Source organism: Ammospiza caudacuta, chromosome 17 (genome assembly GCF_027887145.1).
Source record: "Ammospiza caudacuta isolate bAmmCau1 chromosome 17, bAmmCau1.pri, whole genome shotgun sequence".
Classification (NCBI taxonomy): Eukaryota; Metazoa; Chordata; class Aves; order Passeriformes; family Passerellidae; genus Ammospiza; species Ammospiza caudacuta.
Window position 1 is genome coordinate 4,337,399 of NC_080609.1, and position 22,713 is coordinate 4,360,111.

The 22,713-nt window shown below is 48.3% G+C and overlaps 1 protein-coding gene across 1 annotated transcript in view; it reads right to left on the reverse strand.

The window, feature by feature from the left end:
* Positions 1–3,400: 3,400 nt before the first annotated feature.
* The window catches only part of GSG1L (GSG1 like), a 54,782-nt gene continuing 35,469 nt past the window's right edge, over positions 3,401–22,713 (reverse strand). Inside the window, exons 4-8 of the mRNA XM_058816151.1 lie at positions 22,225–22,336; positions 17,034–17,201; positions 11,375–11,442; positions 4,475–5,080; positions 3,401–3,966 (exon numbers count right to left, since the gene is read on the reverse strand). Coding sequence (XP_058672134.1) covers positions 5,058–5,080; positions 11,375–11,442; positions 17,034–17,201; positions 22,225–22,336 — 371 coding nt within the window. The 3' untranslated portion in view covers positions 3,401–3,966; positions 4,475–5,057. The remainder of the gene's footprint in view (positions 3,967–4,474; positions 5,081–11,374; positions 11,443–17,033; positions 17,202–22,224; positions 22,337–22,713) is intronic.

Below are 22,713 nucleotides of genomic sequence, written 5' to 3' on the forward strand. Positions count from 1 at the left end.
GCTCGAGAATATGTGTTCAAGGGAAAAAAAAAATAGTTTAATGAAGAGTAGACAGAATGCAACATGGATTTAAAGGCTAATTTTTCACTGTGTGTCTGATTGCTTGCCCTGCCTGTCTCCATACAAGTGGAGGTGATAACATTTTGGAGAGAAGGCTTATTTATGCTAAGGGGCCAGGCAGGAGGGGTTGGAATCAGTGTGAATTGTCCAAGAAGAACAATGGCTGAATCTCTTTAACTGTCACAGTAATGGGGCTGTGTAATTGCTTTTCTGTCTGAATAGCAGGCAGCAAGACCTAGGGCCTAAAGACAGAGCGAGCTTCTAACAGGGCACATTCTGGCAAGCACAGGATGTTAAAAATCAACGCCAAAAAAATGGCTTTCAGGCCTGTATATTTAAGACCCTGCTGTCTTGGTTTGGTTGTGCTGACTCAGTTCTGAGCTGTGCAGGGAGAAGGGCTCTTCCTGCAGGTGTGGGCGGCCAGCCCTCGTCCTCCTGTTGTGTTAGGAGTGGGTGGGATCAGAAAAAATAGACTGGACACAGAAAAACTCTCAGGGATGGTGGGCAGACAGCTGTGCTCCTCTCCCCAGCAAAGCAGCAAGGCAAGCTGAGACCTGTGGAAGGATGAAAGGACTTGGTAATGCACATCAACAAGAGGAAAATGAGTTGAAGATCAGTGGATTTTTCTACCTGTGTAGAAATTGGAGAAGGTGCCTCAAGCACAGGGAAATGGTCAACAAAGATAATGCAGTAATTGAAGGCTGAGACATCTTCACAGAGAAGAGCTGCCTTCAAGGTATAAATGCAGCAGGGGGAAAGGAAGAATTGAGGAGTTCTAAAGGACAGGTGGAGTCGGTTTGTCCTGCTGCTTTCTTCCCCTTCCCCTGAGCACTTGGGCTGCTGTGGCTGCCAAGGCTCTGGGACAGACTGTAGGGCTCAGAAGGTGCAGATTACTACTACTACTATTATTACTATTATTACTATTATTAATAATAATAAAATTACAATAATTATTAGTAATCACTATTAAGATGATAATAATAATAATAATAATATTAATAATAATAATAATAGTAATAATAATAATAGTAGTAGTAGTAGTAGTAGTAGTAGTAGTAGTAGTAGTAGTAGTAGTATTGTATAGAAGCTCTGAAAAGACTGGCCAGCTCCAGCTGGACGCAAATAACCTAGAAATTCCTCTGGAATAGCTAAAAGCCAAGACTATCAGGGTAAAAGACCTGATGCACATCTCCAGAGTGGGTGGAAGTCATTCACAGTACAACTGACCCTGTGGAAGAAGACATTGAAACCTGAAAGGGACCCAGAACTGACACTATTTGACAGAACCAGCCCTGGTGATGTAAGGTTAACAAAAATAATTCATGGGTTTGTGCTAGATCTGAGGCATGAGGAGAATGAGACAAAAAGAGAAAATTGAGCATATTGTTTGATCTCATGAGCATGAGAAACCACAGAGCCTGTTCTCACAGGAACAAATGGATTAAAATTTTACAGGCAGGGAGGGCAGGCAGTGCAACATATAAAGATGGATATTGCTAAATGTGTTTTTTTCAGTGTCCACTGGAAGTTATAGAAAGCTCCAAAGAGAGACCTCAGAGAGAGATGGGGGTCTGGTCCGCCCCAGAAAAATGAGTGTGGAGCAGTTCCTGTGTGTGTTCTGTGGGAGAAGGATCAGCCCAGGTCATCCAAAGGGACAGGCTTTCCTACAAGAAAGAGCCAGGAAAGCAGAACAGGGTGCAGGGGGTGTTTGTGTGAGACTCAGTGCACAGAGCCTTCCATTGGGTTTGTGATGGTCCACCCTGGGGGATTTGCTCTGAGAGGACACTCAGAACATCTCCAGTGGCTCCAGAATGTCTCCAGTGACTCCAGAATGCCTCCAGTGGCTCCCATCACCCTACACAGCCCTGTGCCCACCTGAGAGGGAGCTGCCCTTCCCCAGTCCCTTTGGGGGCTGTCCCTGTCCCAAGGGCACACACTGCACAGCCCTGATTTCCCTGGGGGTGCCTGGGGGTGCCACCTGTGGCTCTTGGCTGCACAGTGGCACAGGGCAGTGTGGGCAGTGCCATGCCTGTGTCTGCACAGCAGCTTGGAAGTGAAATAAATTGCTACAAATTTATTGAAGCAATTTATTTTACCTATTTAAAGAGAGCTTCAACCAATGTCTTTGTGAGTGCAGCAGAGACCATCCTGCTGCAAGGGAGGTGCCACCAAAGTCAGTGTCCCCACAGAATTGTGCCCAGCATGTTCAGAGTGTGGCTGTGTTCCCCTCCCATCACCCAGGGTGTCTGGATCTGTGCTGGCACTGGGAATGATCTCCTTTCAGTGCTTTTGTAATTGTTTTTTTTTTTTCTCCTCCCTGTTATTTTTGGAATAAGCTTTAGAAGTGGATCAGAGCCCAGCAGAGGGGAAGGGGGGCTGAACTCTCAGGTTACCTCCTGCCCTCCCCAGGGCCTGGCAGGAGCAGCAGGATGGAGTGTTCTGAGACCAGGGAAGTGACTCTGCCCAAGGAGTGTCCCTGACTCTGAGAGGCACTGGGTGAACCAGGACAGGACAGTGTGGCTGCCACTGCCACTGAACAGCAGGGACATCCCTGCAGCCCTCCACTCTCACCTTTCCAGAGCAGGCTGCAGGGCCAGGCCTGTGGGGGAACCTGGGGGACAAACTGTTCATCCATGGCACGGTGCTGGTTCCCAGATGGGAGGAAGGAGCTCCAGGGCCATGTTCCTGTGTGTCCTCCTTCCCTTGGGACAGGCTCCATGGCAGTGGTCCCTTTGAGGGACCCTTTCAGCTGGGTTAACACATCTGAGCTGGTCTGTCAGCCCAGTCCCCACAGACTGGGAGAGCTGCAGGCCACAGACCTTCCCCTGTCTCACTGCTGGGGTGGTGATTTAGGAGCACATGGCAGAGCTTTGTACCCTGATCCCCATGACCTGGCTGGGCTCACCACAGCTGCTCACCACTGTGCCCTGGGTTTGTGCCCCTGAAACCAAGGATTCGTTGGGCAGGGGAACATTCGGAATTCCCAGGTCTCATTCCAGTGTGTGTTCAGGTTATGGTCCTGATTGATTTGATGTGCAAAGCCCTTTTAGACAAATAAATAAAAAAAGAACAGGCACAATTTTCTAACAAGTAATGTCATTTAATGAATGATACACTCTAGAAAATAGAAACTACCCAGATGCTGGTTGGTTGGTTGGTCTGTTTGGGGCTGGGAGAAGGCCCTTGCTTGGACGTACAACGCCTTCGTGGGATTCTTTTGTCAGCATTTGTAGTTGCTGGAAACAAGGACACGTCCATAGATTGAAAGAGACACCAAAGGAGCAATTGTTTTCTAAAATGTGGGAAGAGTGCAGGGTGCCATCCCACTCTGTGTCACTGGGCAAGTGGCATGAGGGCTCAGAGCTCACCAACACCTTCACAGACAATCCATACCTAAGGGACTAACGGGACCTAGCACAGCCCAGTCCTCTGGAGTCACTGCAGACCTGGCACTCTGCACAACACTCTGGGCTCTGCTGTTACTGCACTGCACTCTGGGTGCCTTTCTGCACGTGCTGTGTCTCTTCCCTCAATGTCTGGCTGCTAATTCCAGGGAATATGCTTTTCAGGATGTCACAGTAGACCGTGTACAGCTCTGGGTCTATGTTGGGCTTGGGCAGGGAGCAGGAGTTGCAGGCCTGCTCGGTGCCTGGGTGCTGTGGCCAGTACACATCACTGAAGAGAGCAGTGAGGATCTTGTGGGCAGCCTTGTAAGGGTCATCCTCAAACTGCACCATGGCCTTGAGCTCCATCAGGGTGTAGCCGTTGTACCTCTTGCTGTCCTCGGCCAGGGGCTGCACCGTCTCACCTATGTGTCTCACCTTCCACTTCAGGCATTTCAGGTCTTCCTTTACATCCTCTAGCTCTTTCTCCATGGCTTGGAATTCCTGTGTGGTTACAAATCTCCTGCCAAGGAAAGAAGTGGCAGAGACAGGGTGGAGTTCAGAGGCTTGGAGGAGTGGGGTGAGCCCAGCTTGCCTGGGGTCGGAGCAGACAGTGGAGCTTTGGGGGGACATCCTGGCCATGTCACTGAGCACCAGCCCCTGCTCTGATCTGCTCTGCTCTGCCAGGCTCCAGGGGACAGCAGAGCTTCTCTCTGTGCTACAAGGGGAAGTTGTGCTGCCTCCTCTGGAAGGAAAGGAGGCACCTGAAAATTGGGCCCTGCTGGAGGAGCTGAGGGTGACAGCCTGGCCCAGGTCTGTCATTAGGTCTGGAGAGCAAAGTGAGGATATGGAAATTGGGCATTTTGCTTCCTGAGTAACAGGGTTTAGTGGAAGCACAGGGTGGGTACTGGAAAACAAACACTGGGAATCATAAAAGATATTTAAAATTTTTTAATGGGAGGGCTCTTACTGATTCTATGCCAACATGGGCTGTTTGAGGACTTAGACACCTGTGTGCTCTGGATACATACCTCTCATGATCAGGATCTTCCAGATCTGATTCAAACCCCTTTCCTGTATTCTTTAATTCAGTTTCAGAATAGCCGGGAGCCTGGGAACTCTCTTCAGGAGTCGCTGTTGCTGGAGGCCTTGTGCTTGTCCTGGTTGGGGTCAGTGTGTGATCTGAAGCTGAAGCTCGTACGTTTTGTGCTGAGTGAGGACAGAAGGTGGAGAAGGAAGCTGCATTGATCCCTGGGCTGACTGGAGAGCAGTCAGAGTATTGCTGTGGCTTGGCTGAGCTGGGTGTTAGACTGAGCCTGAGGCTGGCTGGGCAAGATGCTGGAATAGTCCTTGCTCCGAGTGGGCTGGAACACGATATTGCTAAATTTGTATCTCTTTGCTCAAGTGGTTGAGGGTTTGGTGATTCCCCTGGGGCCAATCTAGTGATGGAGGTGATGTCCAGCAGGGTTTGATCCTGAACCATGGAGATCTGGCTGGTTGGTTCTGATGAAAGTGAAGAGCTGCTTGATGTGTCGCTGGAAGAGCTTGACGTGGCGAATGGGGGGATTTTCTGAGCATTATGGTCACTCCTGTTCCTCTGCGGGCTAGTGACACTTAGAGCTGGGTGTTGTGAAGCCCTAAAGAAAGACAAACACACACTTTTTCCTCTGGACTGGGCTAAAGGCTTGTAAGAAAATTTTAGGGCTATTTTGGGACAATTTAAGCCTGTTTCCCACAGCTGCATTTCCCCGCAGGCTGATTTGCTTCTCATGTCTGTATAAAACCCTGCTTCTCATGACCAGGAGCAAAGCATTTGAGAATAAGGCACAGGAATTCAGGACCAGCTCCTCCCTGCTGCTGACTGAGCCCATGTAAGCTGTCCTCAGTGTGAGAACCACTGGGACATCCACATTCTCCTTCCCAAAAGTCACACAGCTCTGTGAGAACCAAGGGTTTGGTGCTGGGGAAGGACAGGAAGGGGTGAAAGCTGTGGGCATCATGGCTCTGAGAACACAAAAACCTGGCTGCAGGTGGCCACAGCACCTCTCCCTGCCCATCCTGCCCAGTGTGAAGACCTGCCTTCCTTCCATGGCCCTCATGCTTCAGTCTCCTGGGAGCACTGCCTGGGAACCCAGGGAATTAGGGGATGGCTAAATTTTTCTTAGTTTGTCAATACTGATGGCAAGAGAGGAAAATGTTGCACCCCTGTGGCCTGGAACTTTACTGGCAGGTGGGGAATGCAGCTAAAAATGCCTTGCCCTTGAAGGGGAACAAAGACAATCACTGTGCAGATCATGGTGCAGGATTTCCAACAGCCAAAGGACATGACAAGCTTTTGTAGTGATGCCAGGGACCAAGTGAGTCTTTTTGTGCATCTGGTAAATCCTTGTGGTGGAAGGACAGCAGCAAATCCTGGTCTGGATGGGATGTGTGAGATCTGTGCATGAGGTCCTGTCCTGTGGCCTGAATTACCTACATAGTCACTCCTCCTCCTCCCTGCACTTTTCTCAGTGTTGGATGCAATTAAACACCAAACATTTAAGGTTCTAAAGAGCATGTCTCACACCTCTGGGCTTCAATAGGGTTAATTTGCTAAATCACGGCTTAATTATCAGATCTAAATCAAATTTGAAAGGTTTTATAATTGGAAATGCAGACAGTTACAGAGCTACTGCATAAAAGCAGAGCCTAAAAGGAATCATAAAATGGGTTATGTAAAGGGCAGGAGAGAAAACAAGCTCAAAGAGAGAAAATGTGTCCCAGGGAGCACCTGGGAGTGCCTTGCCTTCTTAACCTGGCTGAACAGCACTGGAAGGCCAGAATTGCCAGCTGGGCATGAGGAAAGCGTTTTCACCCTGAGGGTGCTCAGACAGTGGGGTTGAGGCCAGGAGAGGAATTGGGATCTCCATCCTTGGATGTGTTCAGATCTAACTGGGCAAGGAATGAAGCAGCCTGATCCAGCCTGGGAGCACAGGACTGGAGCAGAGCCCTCCAGGGTCCCTGTCCACACTCTGCTAGTCTGTGGTTCTGCCTAACTATGAAAATAATTTATTCCTCCCCTGTTCCCCTTCCTCCTCTCACTTTTCTCCCCTCTGAGCCCCACCTCACCATTCTTCTCTTCCATTGGAGCCTCTGTTCCCACTGACTTTATGGTGCCTGCTGCAGGAGAGTCCCTGATGAATAAAAAGCTTTTTTTTTACAGAAAAACCAAAGTTATTTGGCTCAGAGGGATTGCTGCCCCTTCCTTACATGTCAGGGTCAGTAGCTCAGGCTTTGGACCATGGGAGACAAGACACAATCCCACTTTAAGACAATTAAAACAAAAAAAAATGCATTTTGGCTGTTAAAATTACATGTATTTATCCTAAAATATCTCACCATGTCAAACTATCTGAACTGAGAACAATCCCCACCTCCATTCTAGGGGGGACAGGATATGCACAGTAAGGGAAAGGCTATTTGGGTGAACATAAAGTCTGAAAGACTTAATTTCACATGTTTAGCAGTGTGGGACAGGGTTGGCTTTTGAGGGGGGTGGTTTGGGGAGTTTTTTGCATAAATCCAGGATTAGCTGTAGGAGATGAAGCATTTATTGAAAGATGCAATTTAAAAGAGTGACAGAAAGCACGTTTCATAACTAATCCCACTGAAATTTATATAAGAAACCTTTCAATTCACCTGTGCACTGGAGGAAACAAAAAATGTATTATAAACTGTCAGCTTATTTTGCTTCCCTTTTCCACCCCATAGTTTTCAGGAGCTGCCATGCTCCACACAGGACTGCATTTACTTTTATCACCCTCCTTATCTCGGAAGCAGAAAAACTGGTAGCTCAAGAAGCAATGTTAAAGCAAAATGTCAGTCTGGATGTTAGCAGAGGTAAATGAGGACAGAACTGAGACCTTTAGCTTTGGAATTTCCTAGTGGGCACGGCTTTGCCTGAAGACAGGAATGAGATTCCCACTGCTGTCAGTGCAGCAAGGCTGGATCTTCGACCCGTAACCATGGTGTCTTATCAGAGGGGATTTTTCCCCACTCGCTTTATTTTCTATGTGGTGAATCACTACGAACTGAATAAATTACAGGAAGAATTGCAAGACCTGGAGTTGGAATCAATGCTGACATGAAACAGGCAGCTGATTGCAGCTGTCAGGTACCTCCACAAGGAGAAACCTTGGCTCAACTTTGAGCGACACTTCAAATGCGTCAAGCCCTTGTTGTCTGCCGCCTCCCAGCCTGTGCTGCTCAGCATATAAAGCATGTTCCCCGTTGTCACAGTGACCTTGGCTGCCGTCTGTGCCTTGCCCTCTCCAGCTGAGCTGGTGCTACATGCTTTTTTGGAGACATTTGAAAGTTGCCTGCACATCCAGCAGCACTTCGCTTCCACGGCGCTCATGACCGAGGGAAAAAAAACCAACCAGTGGATATTATTTGGTTTTTGTTTTTTATGAATTGTTTCCACTGTGTTTTAAACCTGGAGTTCTTCTGATGAACTTGTCTGAATAGGAAAAAATTACACTATGCTTCAGAGTGAAGCACTGAGGGATTGGTTGCATAAATCTCACTGTAGACAGCCGGGGTGGGAGGATGGTAAAAGAGCTGTAGGATGGACCCAAGGGAAATGCCTACAGGGTGATGACATGAGAATAAAACTATTTTTTTCAAGGCCTCCTCTTTGTCAGGTGACCCTTCTGAAATGCCCACGCTGCCAAAACAGTGACATATTATTTCTTTAACACTGAATTAATTTTGAATAATCTCTCAGTTTTCTACAAGAGCAGCTGGTGTCCTGAACTCTGGGTTTATCTGCCTCAAATAACACCAAGGCTTTCAGTCACAGACAGTAATAATTTGCTGTTTCCTGCTCAGCTCTTCCTCTTCTGGGCTATTTATCTCTTCTTTGGCTCTGCCAACACACCTGTCCCTCCTTGTCCTTTGTGATATTTCTCCTGTCTCTCTCTTGCCCATTTGACATTCAGCATCTGCACCTCTCCCACCTGCCCTGTGGCATCCAGGCTCCTCATGTTAATGCCTTATGGTGGGACAGCTCTGGAAGGAAGGGTGGGAGTGGCATGGACATGCAGATGTCTGAAATCAGGGACTATTGCTGGCTGTGAGCTAATAACAGTGTGCTTTTCTTGCTAATAAATAACTGTGCAACAACAACAAAAATATCCTGAGGTGAAACTTCTATATTTTTGTGCAGGGGCTATACACAGCTGGAGCACTGACATCTCCCAGCCTTGCACTTCTGAAAGAAAAAGCTGAGACTTCCAAGGTCAAAAATGACAGCAAATAGACTTTAAAAGTGTCTGGAAATGCTAAATTTGGTATGTCCGGGGGTATCAGATGTATAGGGGCCGGTACCATATGTTTGCTCAGGAAGGCAGCTTGGGGAGAGCAGAGGATGCCAAGTTATGGTTAGAGCTCCCTGGTGCTCAGCTCAGGTAAGTTGAAACCCTGATAAAGGGGTTTAAAGGAAAGAAAATAATTTTCTTTTTAACCCTGTTAAAAGAAAATTATAGTTCAGTGATGGACATTAAATGGTTTAATATAGAATTATTGAGACTGAATAACTGCATTGTCCTGATTGAGTCTACTCTGGATTCAAGCTTCTGATGGAATTTATAATTTAAGGTCACTTCTCACAATGGAGAGCTCAGTCTTGCCAACAGAGGAACCTGATATCCTGCCCTGGCATAAGGCCCTTTGTGCTACCTGTGCTCCCACAGTGCCGTTGGGCTGCTCAGAAACCTTTAACATTCTCTCTTCCAAAATCACCTGGCCAGGTAGTGTTTGTCTTCCACAATTGCTCAGCCTCGTTCTCCTCTTTACAGCTTTTGCTCTTCCACTCCTCAGGGGCACTCCCCCAGATCCTTTCCTCTCAACAAGGACAGATGCCCTGATTTGTCTTGCTGGGAGGACAGAAAGATTCACGACGCCTGAGGATGAGCCAGTTCTCCTCATCTGCCGTTTGCTCCAGGCTGGAGCCTCCTCAGAGCCCTCTGGGTGAGCTGCAGGTCCTGCAGGGGATGGGGTGCTGGCTGAGGAGAGCATCAGGAACAGCTCCAGGTGGTGCCTCCTGGTGTCCTGCTGGCAGGGGCCACCCCTGTGGGACGTGTCCATGGAGTGCTCCTGGTGACCTGCTGGCGTTTCCTCTGCTGGTGGCCCTGGGTTGGTCTGTTCCAGGCCATGTGTCCTCTTCTTCCTCACCACCCATGGGGTCAGTGTGACCTCGGTGGCTGCTCTGCCTTTAGCCAAGCCCTTCTCTTGCTGTTTTCTCTCCGTTCTCAATCCTCTGCTGGCCATGGGCCCCTGGAATGGGGAATGTGACAAGGACTGGGAGTGTGGGACCCTGGAACCAGCATCAAGGAGGATCCTGGGGTCAGGCCCAGGCCAGTTATGGCTTGGTGGACTTGCTTGAAGAAGGAGAGGTTCATCTGAGCGTTGTGAGGCTTTGTGCCATCCCAAGCAGCAGTAACTAATGGTTTTTACTCCCTAATAAGCATGGATAATGAGCATTTTGCAGCTTCTATTTGATTTGTAAGCAAACTGTGAACTGAGAGCACAACTTCCCTCCTGTCACTTCATTAATATTGATCTGATTTCATTACAGAAGGTAAGGATGTGAGGCTGAGCCTGATGGAATATTGAGGGATGGACACTGTTCTTTAACCTGACTCTGGGCTTCTTATTTGGGGTTTGCCTTCCCAGTGCTGTCAGCACTCTATGGGGTGAGCTCTGGGTCCTGTAAAATGGAAACACTTGGGACAGGGCTGGCCATATTCCTTGGAACACCTATTGCCAAGACTTGTTATTGGTTCTTTAAAACCAAGACCTCTGGACAGGCTTCAGTAATAAAATAAACACATTTGAGAACCTGCCAGGAGCTTGGCAGGTGAGGAACATTCTCAGGAAACATGACCCAGATCAATTTTGTACCAAGAGACATTTTCAGGCCTGTGAGAATGAAGGGCATGGATCTGCCTGTGGAGAGGTCCATGACTGACAATGACATTTTCAAGGAGCAGGAGTTACCAATGAGCTGATGACAAACCCAGCTGGAGAGCAGTGCCAGCACTATCATGCCTGTGGGGACACCACCTGCAGTGACATGGGACTGGAGAGCTGTTCCAGCAGGTCTGGGCAGGGAGCAGGACCCTCAGGGGTGGGGGTTACACACACCAAGCTTCCATGAGAATGTGGCTGAGATGTGCATCTCAGCAAGACAGAGGCAGCAAAATGCCATCAGGTTTCCAAATTTTAATAGCGCAGAGCCAGCAAGTCACTCTCCCAAGGCTCCCTCCTGCTGAATGAAGGATCACTGGCTTTCTTTCCAAGGAAATAGATGCATGAAACTGCACACATCTTTCCTGGAGAGTAAAGAAAAAGTATAGTATTCAGAGCAGGGCAGGAGCCATGCTCCAACATTGCTCTGTACATTGAACCACTGATTCCCACAGCTTAAAGCAAGGGCTTTTTGCAAACACTGAATAAAAGCACAGCAATTTCCAGAGAAAGTGCAAGAAATGGCATTAATTATACTAACATTATTGTCTACCAAAGCTGCTTTCAATCATTTTTATATTCAATAGCATGCATCATCATGAATTGGTGATAAAGATAGATGAAAAAAGGTAGTGATAATGAAAGTTATACAGGTGTAAATTAGAGCATATTTTTAAACTACTATGAAGTCACAGCTTCTTGAGATAACACAAAATTATAGGATATGTGCACATCCTAAATTGAATGCTGGAGAATTCTGTACTGTTCTTATGCTGGTTGGTTATCTCTTGGGCAAGGCTGTCTGGGAAAGCAACAAACCTCTATTCCCAAAGCTTCCTACTCCAAACCTGGTTCTGGGCCCCGGGAGCCAGCGTGGGGACAGTACAAGCCATTGTGTGCCAGACACATTCATGGTCACTTACTATTTGGGGAGCAGCTATGGAGGCACTGTAACCTCAGGTCCCCAGCCTCAGCCCTCTCCTCCTCAGTCCTGGAAAAGAGAATATAGAAGTAGCACCTTGAACAGAAAGAAAAGCTGCTCCCAAATGTACACAAAAAGGGTAAAAACTAATTAGAGTCCAACGTACCTGGGCTCTTCCATCTACAGCCAGGCCCACCATGCAGATGGTGATGGGCTCAGGAAGGACTTGGTTCCCCTGGCTTTGCCCCTCTTGGGGGAAAGCTCATGTAAAGAGGCCTTGGGGAATAGAAATGAGGGGCTCAGGGCTGCATCTCTCCACTCTTCCCCTCTCCAGGGTGGATCTAAGCACCGGGGCCCAGCAGCACTGGACAGTGTGTGTGTGTTGGAAGTGGGGATGGAGCTGCTGCTGCACCGTTTTAGTGCCAGTGCATGTGATTTCCAGAAGGAGCAGCTCTGTGGATAAAGCTTCCTGTGTTGCAGAATAAAGTACAGAACAAATCCAAGGCAGGAGGTTGCACTTATCCCTGTGCACGGATGAAAGGGGAATGGGAAGATTGGAAATATTGACGTCTGTGTGAAGAGCTACTGACTCTGCCAATGGGAGGTGCCTCAGGTCAGTAACTGAAACCCTGCTCAGGTACCTGGGTGACCAAGCAGGAAATCAGAGCAAAGGTTGGCATGGCTTTGGAAGGCATTGGTATGATCTGCACATCTGACACAAGCACAATGGACTTAGAGGAAGCAAGCTGTGAGTATGGTACATTACAGAAATGTGCAAAAACGGGAAAAATGGTGTATGAATGATAATTTGAAAAGTTCTGGTTCTCACAGTGCTGGGAATAGTCCTGATTTATTAGCTCTGCAATAGCTTTGGTCCTGCTGTCTGTTTCAAACTGCTCCTAGCACTTAAAACTACATTTTCTGTCCCTGCAGAGACATTTTGTCTGCACTGCTATCAATGGCAGTTTGAACTCAGCTCACTCCAGAATTTCACCAGTAGCATCTGTCTGCTTAGGTTGGTGTTGCAGATCTGAGTAAGGGCCCAGTCAGCAAGAAAAATGTTGTGAAATGTTGTGAAATCAGCTGCAGTGGCACAATGGCTGTTGATGGACAGCTGCAAACGCTGTGCTAGGGATGGGTGAGCTGGGGGAGGCTGAATCTTGCAGATTTACTTGCTAAATGTGTTGGTTTAGCAGCCCCTGTTAAGTAGGATTGGCTTCACAGGGAGCACAAGGCTGGATCCCAGACTGAACCAGGGCTCTGTGATCTCTGTGTGGGTCCCAGGGTGGGAAAAGACCCTGACCTCTCTCTGCAGTGGGATTCTGTAGCCCTGACCAGCCTGGATGCACATCCAAAAGCTGCTCTTGTCCCCACTAAAGAGAGCCATGGGTAATTCCAGTTCCCTCACATGACAAACTTTTCATTCCTTGCCCAAGGCAGTGATGAGCTCTCCATTGAGGATCTCACTTGGATTTGATTTCCACCCTTTCAGGCCCCATATCCCTCACCTCAGGCTTCAGTCCTCACATCCCTCCACCCCTGGACATTCCCTTGTCCTCCCTGGAGCTGCTCCTGTCCCTGTTCCTGCAGCTGTGCCCCTTGCCCAGGGCTCCTCTGCCCCACCAGCACAGCCAAGTTTTCATTCTTTACCTGAGAGCAAAATCCACCAGAATCCTGGGAGAGGGAGAGGTGTGGTGGGGATGGTGCCTGAAAGGGTTTTTTAAATATATGAAAAAAATTGAAGGCAAGAAACTGAGAAGAAACTTGGGAAAGAATTGAGTCTGGGTGAGCTGGCTGTGCTGGCCCTGCCTGGATGGATGTGGGGATGGTGTTGGTGGAGCTGCTTGGTCTGAACAAGCAGAATTCTTGTGAATGCATCTTAATTATTACACAGCCATAGGGAAAAAGCTGCCAAAACAGCAGGGGAGAGCTAAAGCTGCTCAAACAGCAGCTCCTAAACAGCTGGGCAGGGGAAGAGGAGAAGGTCTGGCACCATCCCTGCAGATGCTGTCACAGAGATTATCAGACTTTATGGGACAGAACAAAGAATCCCTGTGCCTTTGGCTTATTTTTGGCTTAATATTTCATAAAGGCTGTAAGATTTAGAAATTAATTATTGATTAATTAATTGAAAATGACTAATTGAATAAATGCACATATTTAAGATAAACCACAGTTTCTTGCTTCTGTATCAATCATTTCATGTTGGTTATTTGAAAGATACAGAGTTGGATTTTTCCAATGGTTACCTGTAAAATGCCTTTTTTCTGCTAGGACAGCACTGCCAACAGCAAAGGCCAGGTTGCATTTTAAAGTGACATCTAGTTTTTACTAGATACCTGCAAGAATTAATCTCCATATCACTGAGCTAATTTTTTCTTCTTGCAAATTAACCCAGCAAACAATATTTTATTTGATAAACAGGTAACATATAAGAGCTAGTTCCTAAAGGGATCCTCAGAGCAGGAAGGGAGGAAGCAGGAGGGCAGTGAGGGCTCCTCCTCTCCTGGCTGGGGTAAACCTCAGATGAGGGACTGTGCTTATGGCCACATGGGGCAAGAGTGTTCATGTGAAACAGAGCAGGAAGAGAAACTGGGAGGGATGGAAGAGAGACACTTGTTATGAACTAAAAAAATGAAAAAGGTGAGCAAAAGTTATAGACACACATTCATTTCAAAGGAAAACACAAAAAAAGGAAGGAAAAGCACTTGAAGGACAAAGACTGAAAGCTGACTTTGCAGTTTATTCTGATAATTTTCTGGAACACTTAGAGCATGAATAATACCTCCAATTCAGTATAATTGAACTGGTTTTCTCAGAGTTACCCTGAGGGTTATTGTACCTATTATATCTAAAGAGCTCTGGTGTCTTTCAATTGTGTAGTGTGAACCACAGAGTCTGTTTTGTCTGGACTTCTCAAAGTATCCCAGGCCTGGATGGGACATAAGGGGATGTAGCACCACAAATCTTTGATTTTTCAGCAGCTGCTTCACTGTTTTCCTAGTTTAGGAGCAGTGAGGTGCTTGGGTACAGAGGATTTGGATGTGCTCCTGCCTGGGGCTGGGCAGCTCCCTGTGCTGGCTGAGGTGGGCTCAGAGCAGGCTGTGGGGCAGCATTTGGGGTGCACACAGACATTCCTGGGGTGTTAAAGGCCTCCCCACGTTCTCAGAGCAGAGGCTGCCCTGGGATGGGCAGGCTGAGGTGAAGGAGCAGCAGGGCCACAGAGGGTGAGGCAAAGGATGGAGCTGCTGGGGGGGATCAGACAGCAAACCATGGGGTGATGAGGCTCATCCCCTGCACCTCCAGCACAGCAGCACAGCTGGGAGCTCCAAGGGGCCATTTCAGCTCTCACATCCACATGTCCAGCAGATCTGCTGCTGTTCTATGCAGTTGCATGCAATTAAAATGAAGCACAATGCAATGAGAGAGTTGAGAAAACACGTGCGAGATTAGCAGCGTTTTACTGTCAGTACTTTTCATAAAGCAAATTTCTTCCCTGGGAGCAGAGGCCTGTAGGATAATATTCCCACCAAAAAAAATTTATCATGCAAAATGGGGCTGACACTTTCCTTCCCTGAGTCCCAGGTGCTAAATGGAGCTGTTGGAGTAATAATAAAGTTTAATTTTCAGAGGCATGCAGGAGAGTGCCTGTTGCACAGGTGTGCCCAGCCCAGAGGTTGGATGTGTGCTCCAGGGGGTGCTGGCTCTGCACTGAGGCAAAGGAACAGGCAAAAAGGGTGAGGAGATGTGCAAAGTAACTGGAAGGAAGAAAGGCTGGAGGGTTTTATTCATGAGGTATGAAAAGGAACATGGAGGTGGAGGAGTAGGAGGGAATGTGAAGTATCCCTGGGTATGTGCACAGGAAGGAAAGAGGATTTATTTTATTTTCTATTTGTGCAAAGGCAGATGGGAGCTCAGGGAAGTTGTGTGGGACTGAGGGCACCCACAGCATGCAGCAACAGGGTGCTGTTAATGGACTGCCCCTGGACCCCTGCAGTCAGAGCATCCCCAGGGCACAGCAGTGAAGCTGAGCATGAATAGGATCACTTTAAAAATGAAAAAAATTTGGTATATTGCTGCACAGCTTTGAATCTCTAGAATGATCCCATGGTAACACTGTCTCTGGGCTTCCCATTATGTATTCAGATACAACAATTAAAATAATGTGATATAAAAAAAGAAAGTGATAATCATGAAGTTAGGGAACACCACATGCTTGAGCTGAGTGTGCCAAGTGTGTGTGGAAGGGCTGGGAGGAGGTGACCGAGGAGGGAATTGTTGGGGGTGGGATTGTGTCATCTTGTGAGGGCAGGAGGAGCCCAAAGCAAACCCACCATGCCCACGTGAGAGAGAGAGAGAGGTCCCTGTCCTCTGGGCCATTAATATATTCTGCTATTTACTGTTCCAGTAGTGCTGCTTCAACAAGTCTCCTTGGCATTTTCCAGTCTAACTCAAGATACTGCTCCTTATAGTTCTCCTGAGCTCCTATCTGCAATTCTCACTTCAAAAATTCATCTGGTTTCCCTCCCTGAGTGCTGATTTACCCTGAGGCACAGACTGACCCCTTCCTCCTCCCTGTGTCTGGGCTTTCTTTGCTCCCACAGAGAATTTTTTAGAATTCACTGTCATGTCCAAATGCAAAATTAGGAAAATCATGGTTGTTTGCCTCATTTCTCTTTTCCTTCCAGACTGTCTGAAAGGCAGACAGAAAACCTGGATGTTAGCACACGGATAACTGCAACAACAGAATAATGAATGAGATAACCAAGGAAAAGCAATAATCATGGAAGCTCTCTTGTTCTGCCCTCTCGGGAGAGCTCCTCACTCTGAAATTCTGAAATTCCAAACCTTCTGTCCCCCCAGAGCTTCTCCACCATGGAGAAACGGCCCCACTGGTCTGACAAACAGCCATGCATCCTGCTTATATTTCCTGCCCCCAAAATATCTTTATATCACTTCAGGCCATAGATTTTGGTGAGGATTTTCTGTACTTCTCAGCTCTTCATCCTGTGAGGATCCATCTCTGCTGTGTGAGCTCGGGATCTGTGCATTCTTCACAATCCACAGCTTTAAACAAAGCCTGAACTTTCTCTCCAAAGAATGAGGGCAGGGGAGCAGAGTGACAGAGCATCTCAGGGCCTTGGGACCCACCAGGACTGCAGTCCCCCTCAGACCCTGGTGGCACTGGGTGGGTGGCACTGGGTGGGTGTTTTGCTTTATTTGTGTGCATTTGGCAGCTCCAAAGTGGCCTGGTGGTGGCTGGAAAATGCCTCAGCAGCTGTTGGGATTATTGGGAGGTGCCTGTTGCACGTGCTGGGGGAGGATGGATGTCACATTTGGCACACCCCCACAATTTTACCTTTCTAGAGAGGGAGAATCAGCTGACATTGGCAGCACAGCTTTTTGTGAATTGGGTGCATATTGTAAAGATTTCAATGAGTACAGGAGAAAGGGTGGGCACTGGGACAGCACAAAATTGATGAAAAACCAAACCAAGGAGGACCTTTTGAGTTTGCCTTTCACACCTTTTGTGTTTGCCTTTCACACACACCTTTTCCAGGTGCCTCAGAGACTTCACCCACGAGTGCTGAATGGGTGAGAGCCTGAAACCAGCAGAGTCCATGGAAACCTCCCCTGATGGAGTGACTGACTGCACTGACCTTTCTCTGAAGTACTTGATGGCTTCCTGGTCTAGGAAGTTCTGCTCTTCTCGAAAGCCCTGCTCAAAGATTTTGCGCTTGTGCCTGAACTCAATGACAGTCTTGGTGTAGGAGTTGAGGGTGGTGACAGAGGCTGCCATGCAGCAGGTGAAGGAGCCCCAGGCCAGACTGTGGAGAGAGAAACCAGCAGACAGAGCTGGGTTACACAGCAGCTCATGTCACATTTCTGACACACACACACAGGCTGGGACCAGGCAGGGGAGCTGGAGGTGACAAACCCATCTCATCTAAGCTCCTCTTTCTTACCTCCAGCAAACCCATCTCATCTAAGCTCATCTCACCTCAGCAAACCCATCTCATCTGAGCTCATCTTACCTCCAGAGACCTGTGGCTTATGCTCAGGCAGGCAGGAGGATGGGCTGGGGCTGGGCCATGGTTCCTTCATGCCATGGAGAACCCTGTGCTAAGGCGAACACTTGGTGACACTATGGCCAAACACCTCCTGATCTCCTCTGAAATGCCTCAGAGCCTTGCAGACAAATGTTAAAACCCACACAGTCCTGGAGGGAGCAATGTCAGAGAGCCTTTTGGAGCAGTTTAGCCATCCCTGGGACACTGGCTGCACAATGCCACTGCAGGGGTGGGTTCTAATCTGCTTTTCATGACTTCCTCAGATTACTGTTTTTCCTTCTTTCCTGGTTCATGGACACCTCTGGCCTTCCTGCCTTGTGTCTGGTCTCTGAAAGCCTGACCAGAGCAGAAGACAACAGTTCCATTTTGTGGAGTCACCAGCCTGGGGGGTTCCTGGCTGAGCCCCCTAGAGTGAAAGCAGTGCCAGCCAACCTTGGCCAGCCAGCACACCTGCAAGTACCAACCAGGAGCACAGGGAGGGAGAAGGGAAGTGGAAAAACATAAAAGACTGGCCCAGGTTCAAGCTGGCACAGCAGCAAGTGTTGTGCTGGCTCTGCTGGCAAGCAGGGTCAGCTGGGAGCTGCTCTGGTCCCTGCTTGTGGACAGGGGTTCCCTCCAGCTGCTCTTGTTCTCCCTCAACTCAAGTTCAGATGGGGGTGGCAAGGGACTCATGGCCCCAAGGAGTTGAGGTGCTTTTTGAGCATGAAATGAGGCTGCAAAAACAGGCCCTGAATTGCTCCTTTTGTCTGCAGAGCTCCTCTGCTTTCCAGCTCCCCTCAGCTTCACGCTCAGCCCATCAGCTCTGGCTACACAGAGCTCACAGTGGCTGCCCAAGCAAGCTGGATTAACTCCATCATCTGTGATGGTGACACACTTTACCTGCTCCTTTTTTTGCACTTTTTCTGTAACAAATGGATGTGAATTATGCAGAGCAGAAAGTATCCAGCCCCAGTAGCATTATCTTATAAATACGCATTGTCAACACAGCTCTCAGCATGAGCTATTTTCCCATTCTGCAAAGGACCTGCAGACAAGGAAGCAGTTTCTCATTTCAAATTAGACAAAACTCGAAAAAGAGCACATATTCATGGACTGAAAAATCTGGGGGAAAAAATGGCTCAAGTAAACAGAAATGGCTCATTTCAATGATTTCAAAATGCAGCTTATAACAAGTCCTGCAGGGACTCCTGAGGCAAGGAGATGTGTGGAGGCAGCTCTTTCCCTGTCAATTTTGAACCTGTTAGCCAGATGGATTCAAATGAGAAGGAAATGCAGTGACCCTGGGGTGACAAAGTCCCCTGAAGTTCCCCATGGCAGGAAGGGAGCTGGGGCAGCAGGGTGTGAGGGGCACACTCAGCATCTCCCTGGCCTGCCTGGGTCTGCATCCCACCTGGAGTGTGGGGAGAGCTCCAGCAGTGCAGACATTTCCAGCTGGGCTCCCAAACAGTACCCAGGAAGAAACCAGCCAAAAAGCACACGCCTCACTGTGCCTGGGGAATGGAATTTGAGGGAGAATTTCTCTTGGATGTTTCTGATGGTTTCTGATGGAATCAGAAGTGCTGAAAGGTTCAGAAGGAAATACTCTCAGTGCCTGGCATTTGGGAAATCATAGTAATTAGGCAATTAGGATAGATGTACTTTAGTTTTTATGGACCTTGGTTAAATGCTATTTATTTTGAATTGTAAAGAGTGGTTGTCCTACCTTAGGAGTTACACCTGCCTTAGGTGAAGGCCTCTTTAACAGCAGTGTTGTTAATACTCCATGGGCTCTCAGGTTCCCCCATGGCTCAAACAGCTCAGGCTTTTTATATTTATTTGCTTTAGAGAGTCTGAACTCCAACATCTCCTGATCCTCAGGGGCACTGAAATCCCCACCCTGGAGAATCCCCTGGGCCACTCCTGACTCGTGCCAGAGCCCAGAACAACCTCCAGGCCTTGCCAAAGGCTTGGGAATGGGGTTGGACAACAGACACCACCCTGAGACATCCAAGCAGACCAGGAGCAGCCCTTCCTCGTTTTGGGGAGAGGTGTTTTTATCATTCCCTTTTGATAGAGGGGAAGCAGAGTCACAGAAAACTTAATTTTCCCACTGGCCCTTGGGAAAGGGATGGCGGTGTGGATCCCCAAGACCCTCTGGCTCTGGGACATGGGGACAGTGTTCCCAGGGCTTGCCAGGGCTGTTCCAGTTCTCTGGCTGGGGCTGCAGTGGCACATTCACAGCAGATGGAATTAAAGGTGGTGGTGACAGCTGCTGGGACAGGGCTTCTCAAAGCTCATGCTCCAGGACATCACCACAAACCAGGTGGAGCAGAAAATGATTCCTGCTGTGTGGTTTTCCACCAGGCTGGGTGGGCATTCGTAATTAACCCTTCTAAAAGAAGGTGTTTGAGTCAGGGTGGTGCCAGGGGAGGTTCTCTGGTCTGTACAACAGTGCTGGCTCAGTGTTAGCTGGAAGGCAGAAGCCTTGGTTTTGCTTCTTTTGACCTCCAGCCTGTCCTTTTCCAGGTCTGCTACCCATCAGTAGCATGGCATGGAGACCCCATGGCTGTCCTCAGGCTGGAAATGCTGCTGCTGCTCAGCCCTGTCCCAGCTGAGCTGGTGTTTGCACCTTGCCCCACATTCTGCACGGATCAATGGGCTGCCCTGGAAGCACCAGGGAAGGGAGGGATGCAGGGAGGGAGGGAGATTGCTAAATGCAAGAAGGAGCTGTGTGGCTGCAGTAGCTGGAGAGGGCTCAGCTCCCAGGGTGGCTGTGTGGAGGGGAGCTCAGCTCTCACCCCAGGAATTCGGGCCAAGGGGATGTTGCTCCCACGTTTCCCTGCTTGTGAGTATCTGAGAGTCCTCCACAGTGAGACCCAATCCAGGGCCAGTCCTGCTCCTTGAACCAAAGCCCACTGTGCCTTCCCTGGCTGTGGCTGCCCAGGGAGAGCTGAGGGAGAGGCTGCTCTGGGACAGGGCTGGGGTCTGGACATCATCCCTCATGGAACACAGCTCCCAGCCCTATCTGCCATGGGACACAGCTCCCAAACCCATCTCCCATGGAATACCAGCTCCTAAACCCATATCTCATGGGACACCAGCTCCATCTCCCATGGAATACCAGCTCCCAGCTCCATCTCCCATGGGACACAGCTCCATCTCTGTGGGACACAGCTCCCAGCCCCATCTCCTGTGGGACTGGACATGGCTCCTAGCTCTATCTGCCATGGGACACATCTCTTAAACTCATATCTCATGGGACACCCAATCCCAGCTCCATTTCCCATGGGATACCAGCTCCCAACCCCATCTCCCATGGAACACCATTCCATCTTCCATGGGACACCATCTCTCCATCTCTGAGGGACACAGCTCCTATCCCCATCTCTATGGGATACCAGCTCCATCTCAATGGGATACCAGCTCCCAGCCCCATCTCCCATGGGATACAGCTCCATCTCCCATTGAACACAACTCCCAGCCCCATCTCCCATGGGACACAGCCCCCTCTCTGTGGGACACAGCTCCCAGCAGGGAGTGTGGGTGGGATGAGTGGGCCCAGGGAGAGCTTGGGATGCCCTGAGGGACCCTGGTGCCCACTCTGAGCCATGGGGGCTCTTGGCTTGCACAAGATGAAGGAGAATAATCTAATGAGTGTTTATCATGCAAGACATTTAACAACATTTTGAAGTCTGAGTATTGCAGTAAATTGCAAAATAGATTACTGAAGACAAATATGCCTTATTATTTAAATCTATTGAAAATTATACAATTATTGTGACAGAGTTGTTATAAATATTAATATAAATATTATAAATATGTGAATGCAATGTATTTATAAGTCCTTTATCACATGCAATAAATATTCATTATTGAGACACCAAATAAGCTGTATTTTAAGTATAATGTGATTTGTATTTTGTAGCATGTTGCTAAAATGGTAGAAAGTCCTCCTATGGAACACAGTGGAAAGAGGTGAGAAGGAAAGACTAATAATTCCCTGCAGTGCTGTGCGTAAGAAGTATTTACTTGTTGGTGTTAGCAAAGATTGTTGTCTTTGTTTTGAGATGGAAAGAAAATAATGTGCTATATTTGGAAATTACAAGAAGAAAGTATTTTCCCTATCCATCCAAAGAGGCTGATGCCTCTGGAGGATTGGGGATGTTGTTTGCAGGTATTTTTATTCTCCACAGCCTCCTACTTTTGGTAAGCTTCTTATAAACGTGCAAGCAATATAAGACAGTTGCTGTGTCTTGGCCAAATTAGTTTTATGTGATTTTAGAAGATAAATGGGAAAGGTGAAAAAAAAAACCAAACAAAAACCCAAGTCCATTTTCCCAAGCCTTCTCCCCATGATCCACAGGGAAGTCTCATCATGCCAGGAGCACTGCACCTTCCTCTGCAGTTGTGTTCAAAGCTGCACCCTAAGGTTCAACTGAGACATTAATTAAAAACAAGGGGTGGAAAAAAAAATAAAAAAGCTCAAAGTCTCAGAAATGCCATGGCAATTATGTTCCTAAATTGAACTTTAATGAGAGCGCTCAATCTGTGTTGGTAATTGTGGGTGCTGTTTATTTACAAATGCTCTGTACCTGCTGATAGCGCAGCTGCTGCTGCACAGAACTGTCCCCACACCTCCAAACCTGCCCGGCCCTGGGGGCTCCTGCTCCTGCAGGATTGGCAGCTGGAAATCCACAGGGATGTTCCTGTTAGCTGGAGGTGGGAGGTTGGATGTGTGCAGCATCCCAACAGCTGATGGAACAGCTCCAGAGAGAAAAGATGAACGTGGGGTGACACTTACCAGAAGGACCATCCATAGTCCCAGGAGTGTGGTCGCCAGTCCTCTGGCCCAAGGCTGACTGTCACTTGGAACACTTGAGTGTACATCATGTGTGCCACCATCCCCAAGAGACCTGGGAAGCAGGGATCAGAACAGGAATTTTTGTGCCAACGTGTTTTTTTTTTTAATCATTCTTGAGGGAGCTACTGCTGGAAGTGCTTTGAGAGCTCCAAAAAAGTCTTTGTTGTACTTTTATGCCTCCTGTTCTACTGTGGAGGAGGGAGCTGCATGGGCAGAGGAAAGATGTGACTGAGAGCTCATTATTTTACATCATTCTGAATTCTCAATTAAGAGAGGAGTTGAAGAATCGTTGAGGAAAATGCTGCACAAGGAGCATCCTCACCAACCCAGCTGCTGCAAACCAGGGGTGTGCCACCCACAGAGATCTCCCAGCCCGCCACAGACAGGCCCAGGTGAGAGGAGGAGGAGGAGAGAGGCTCCTGCAGGCAG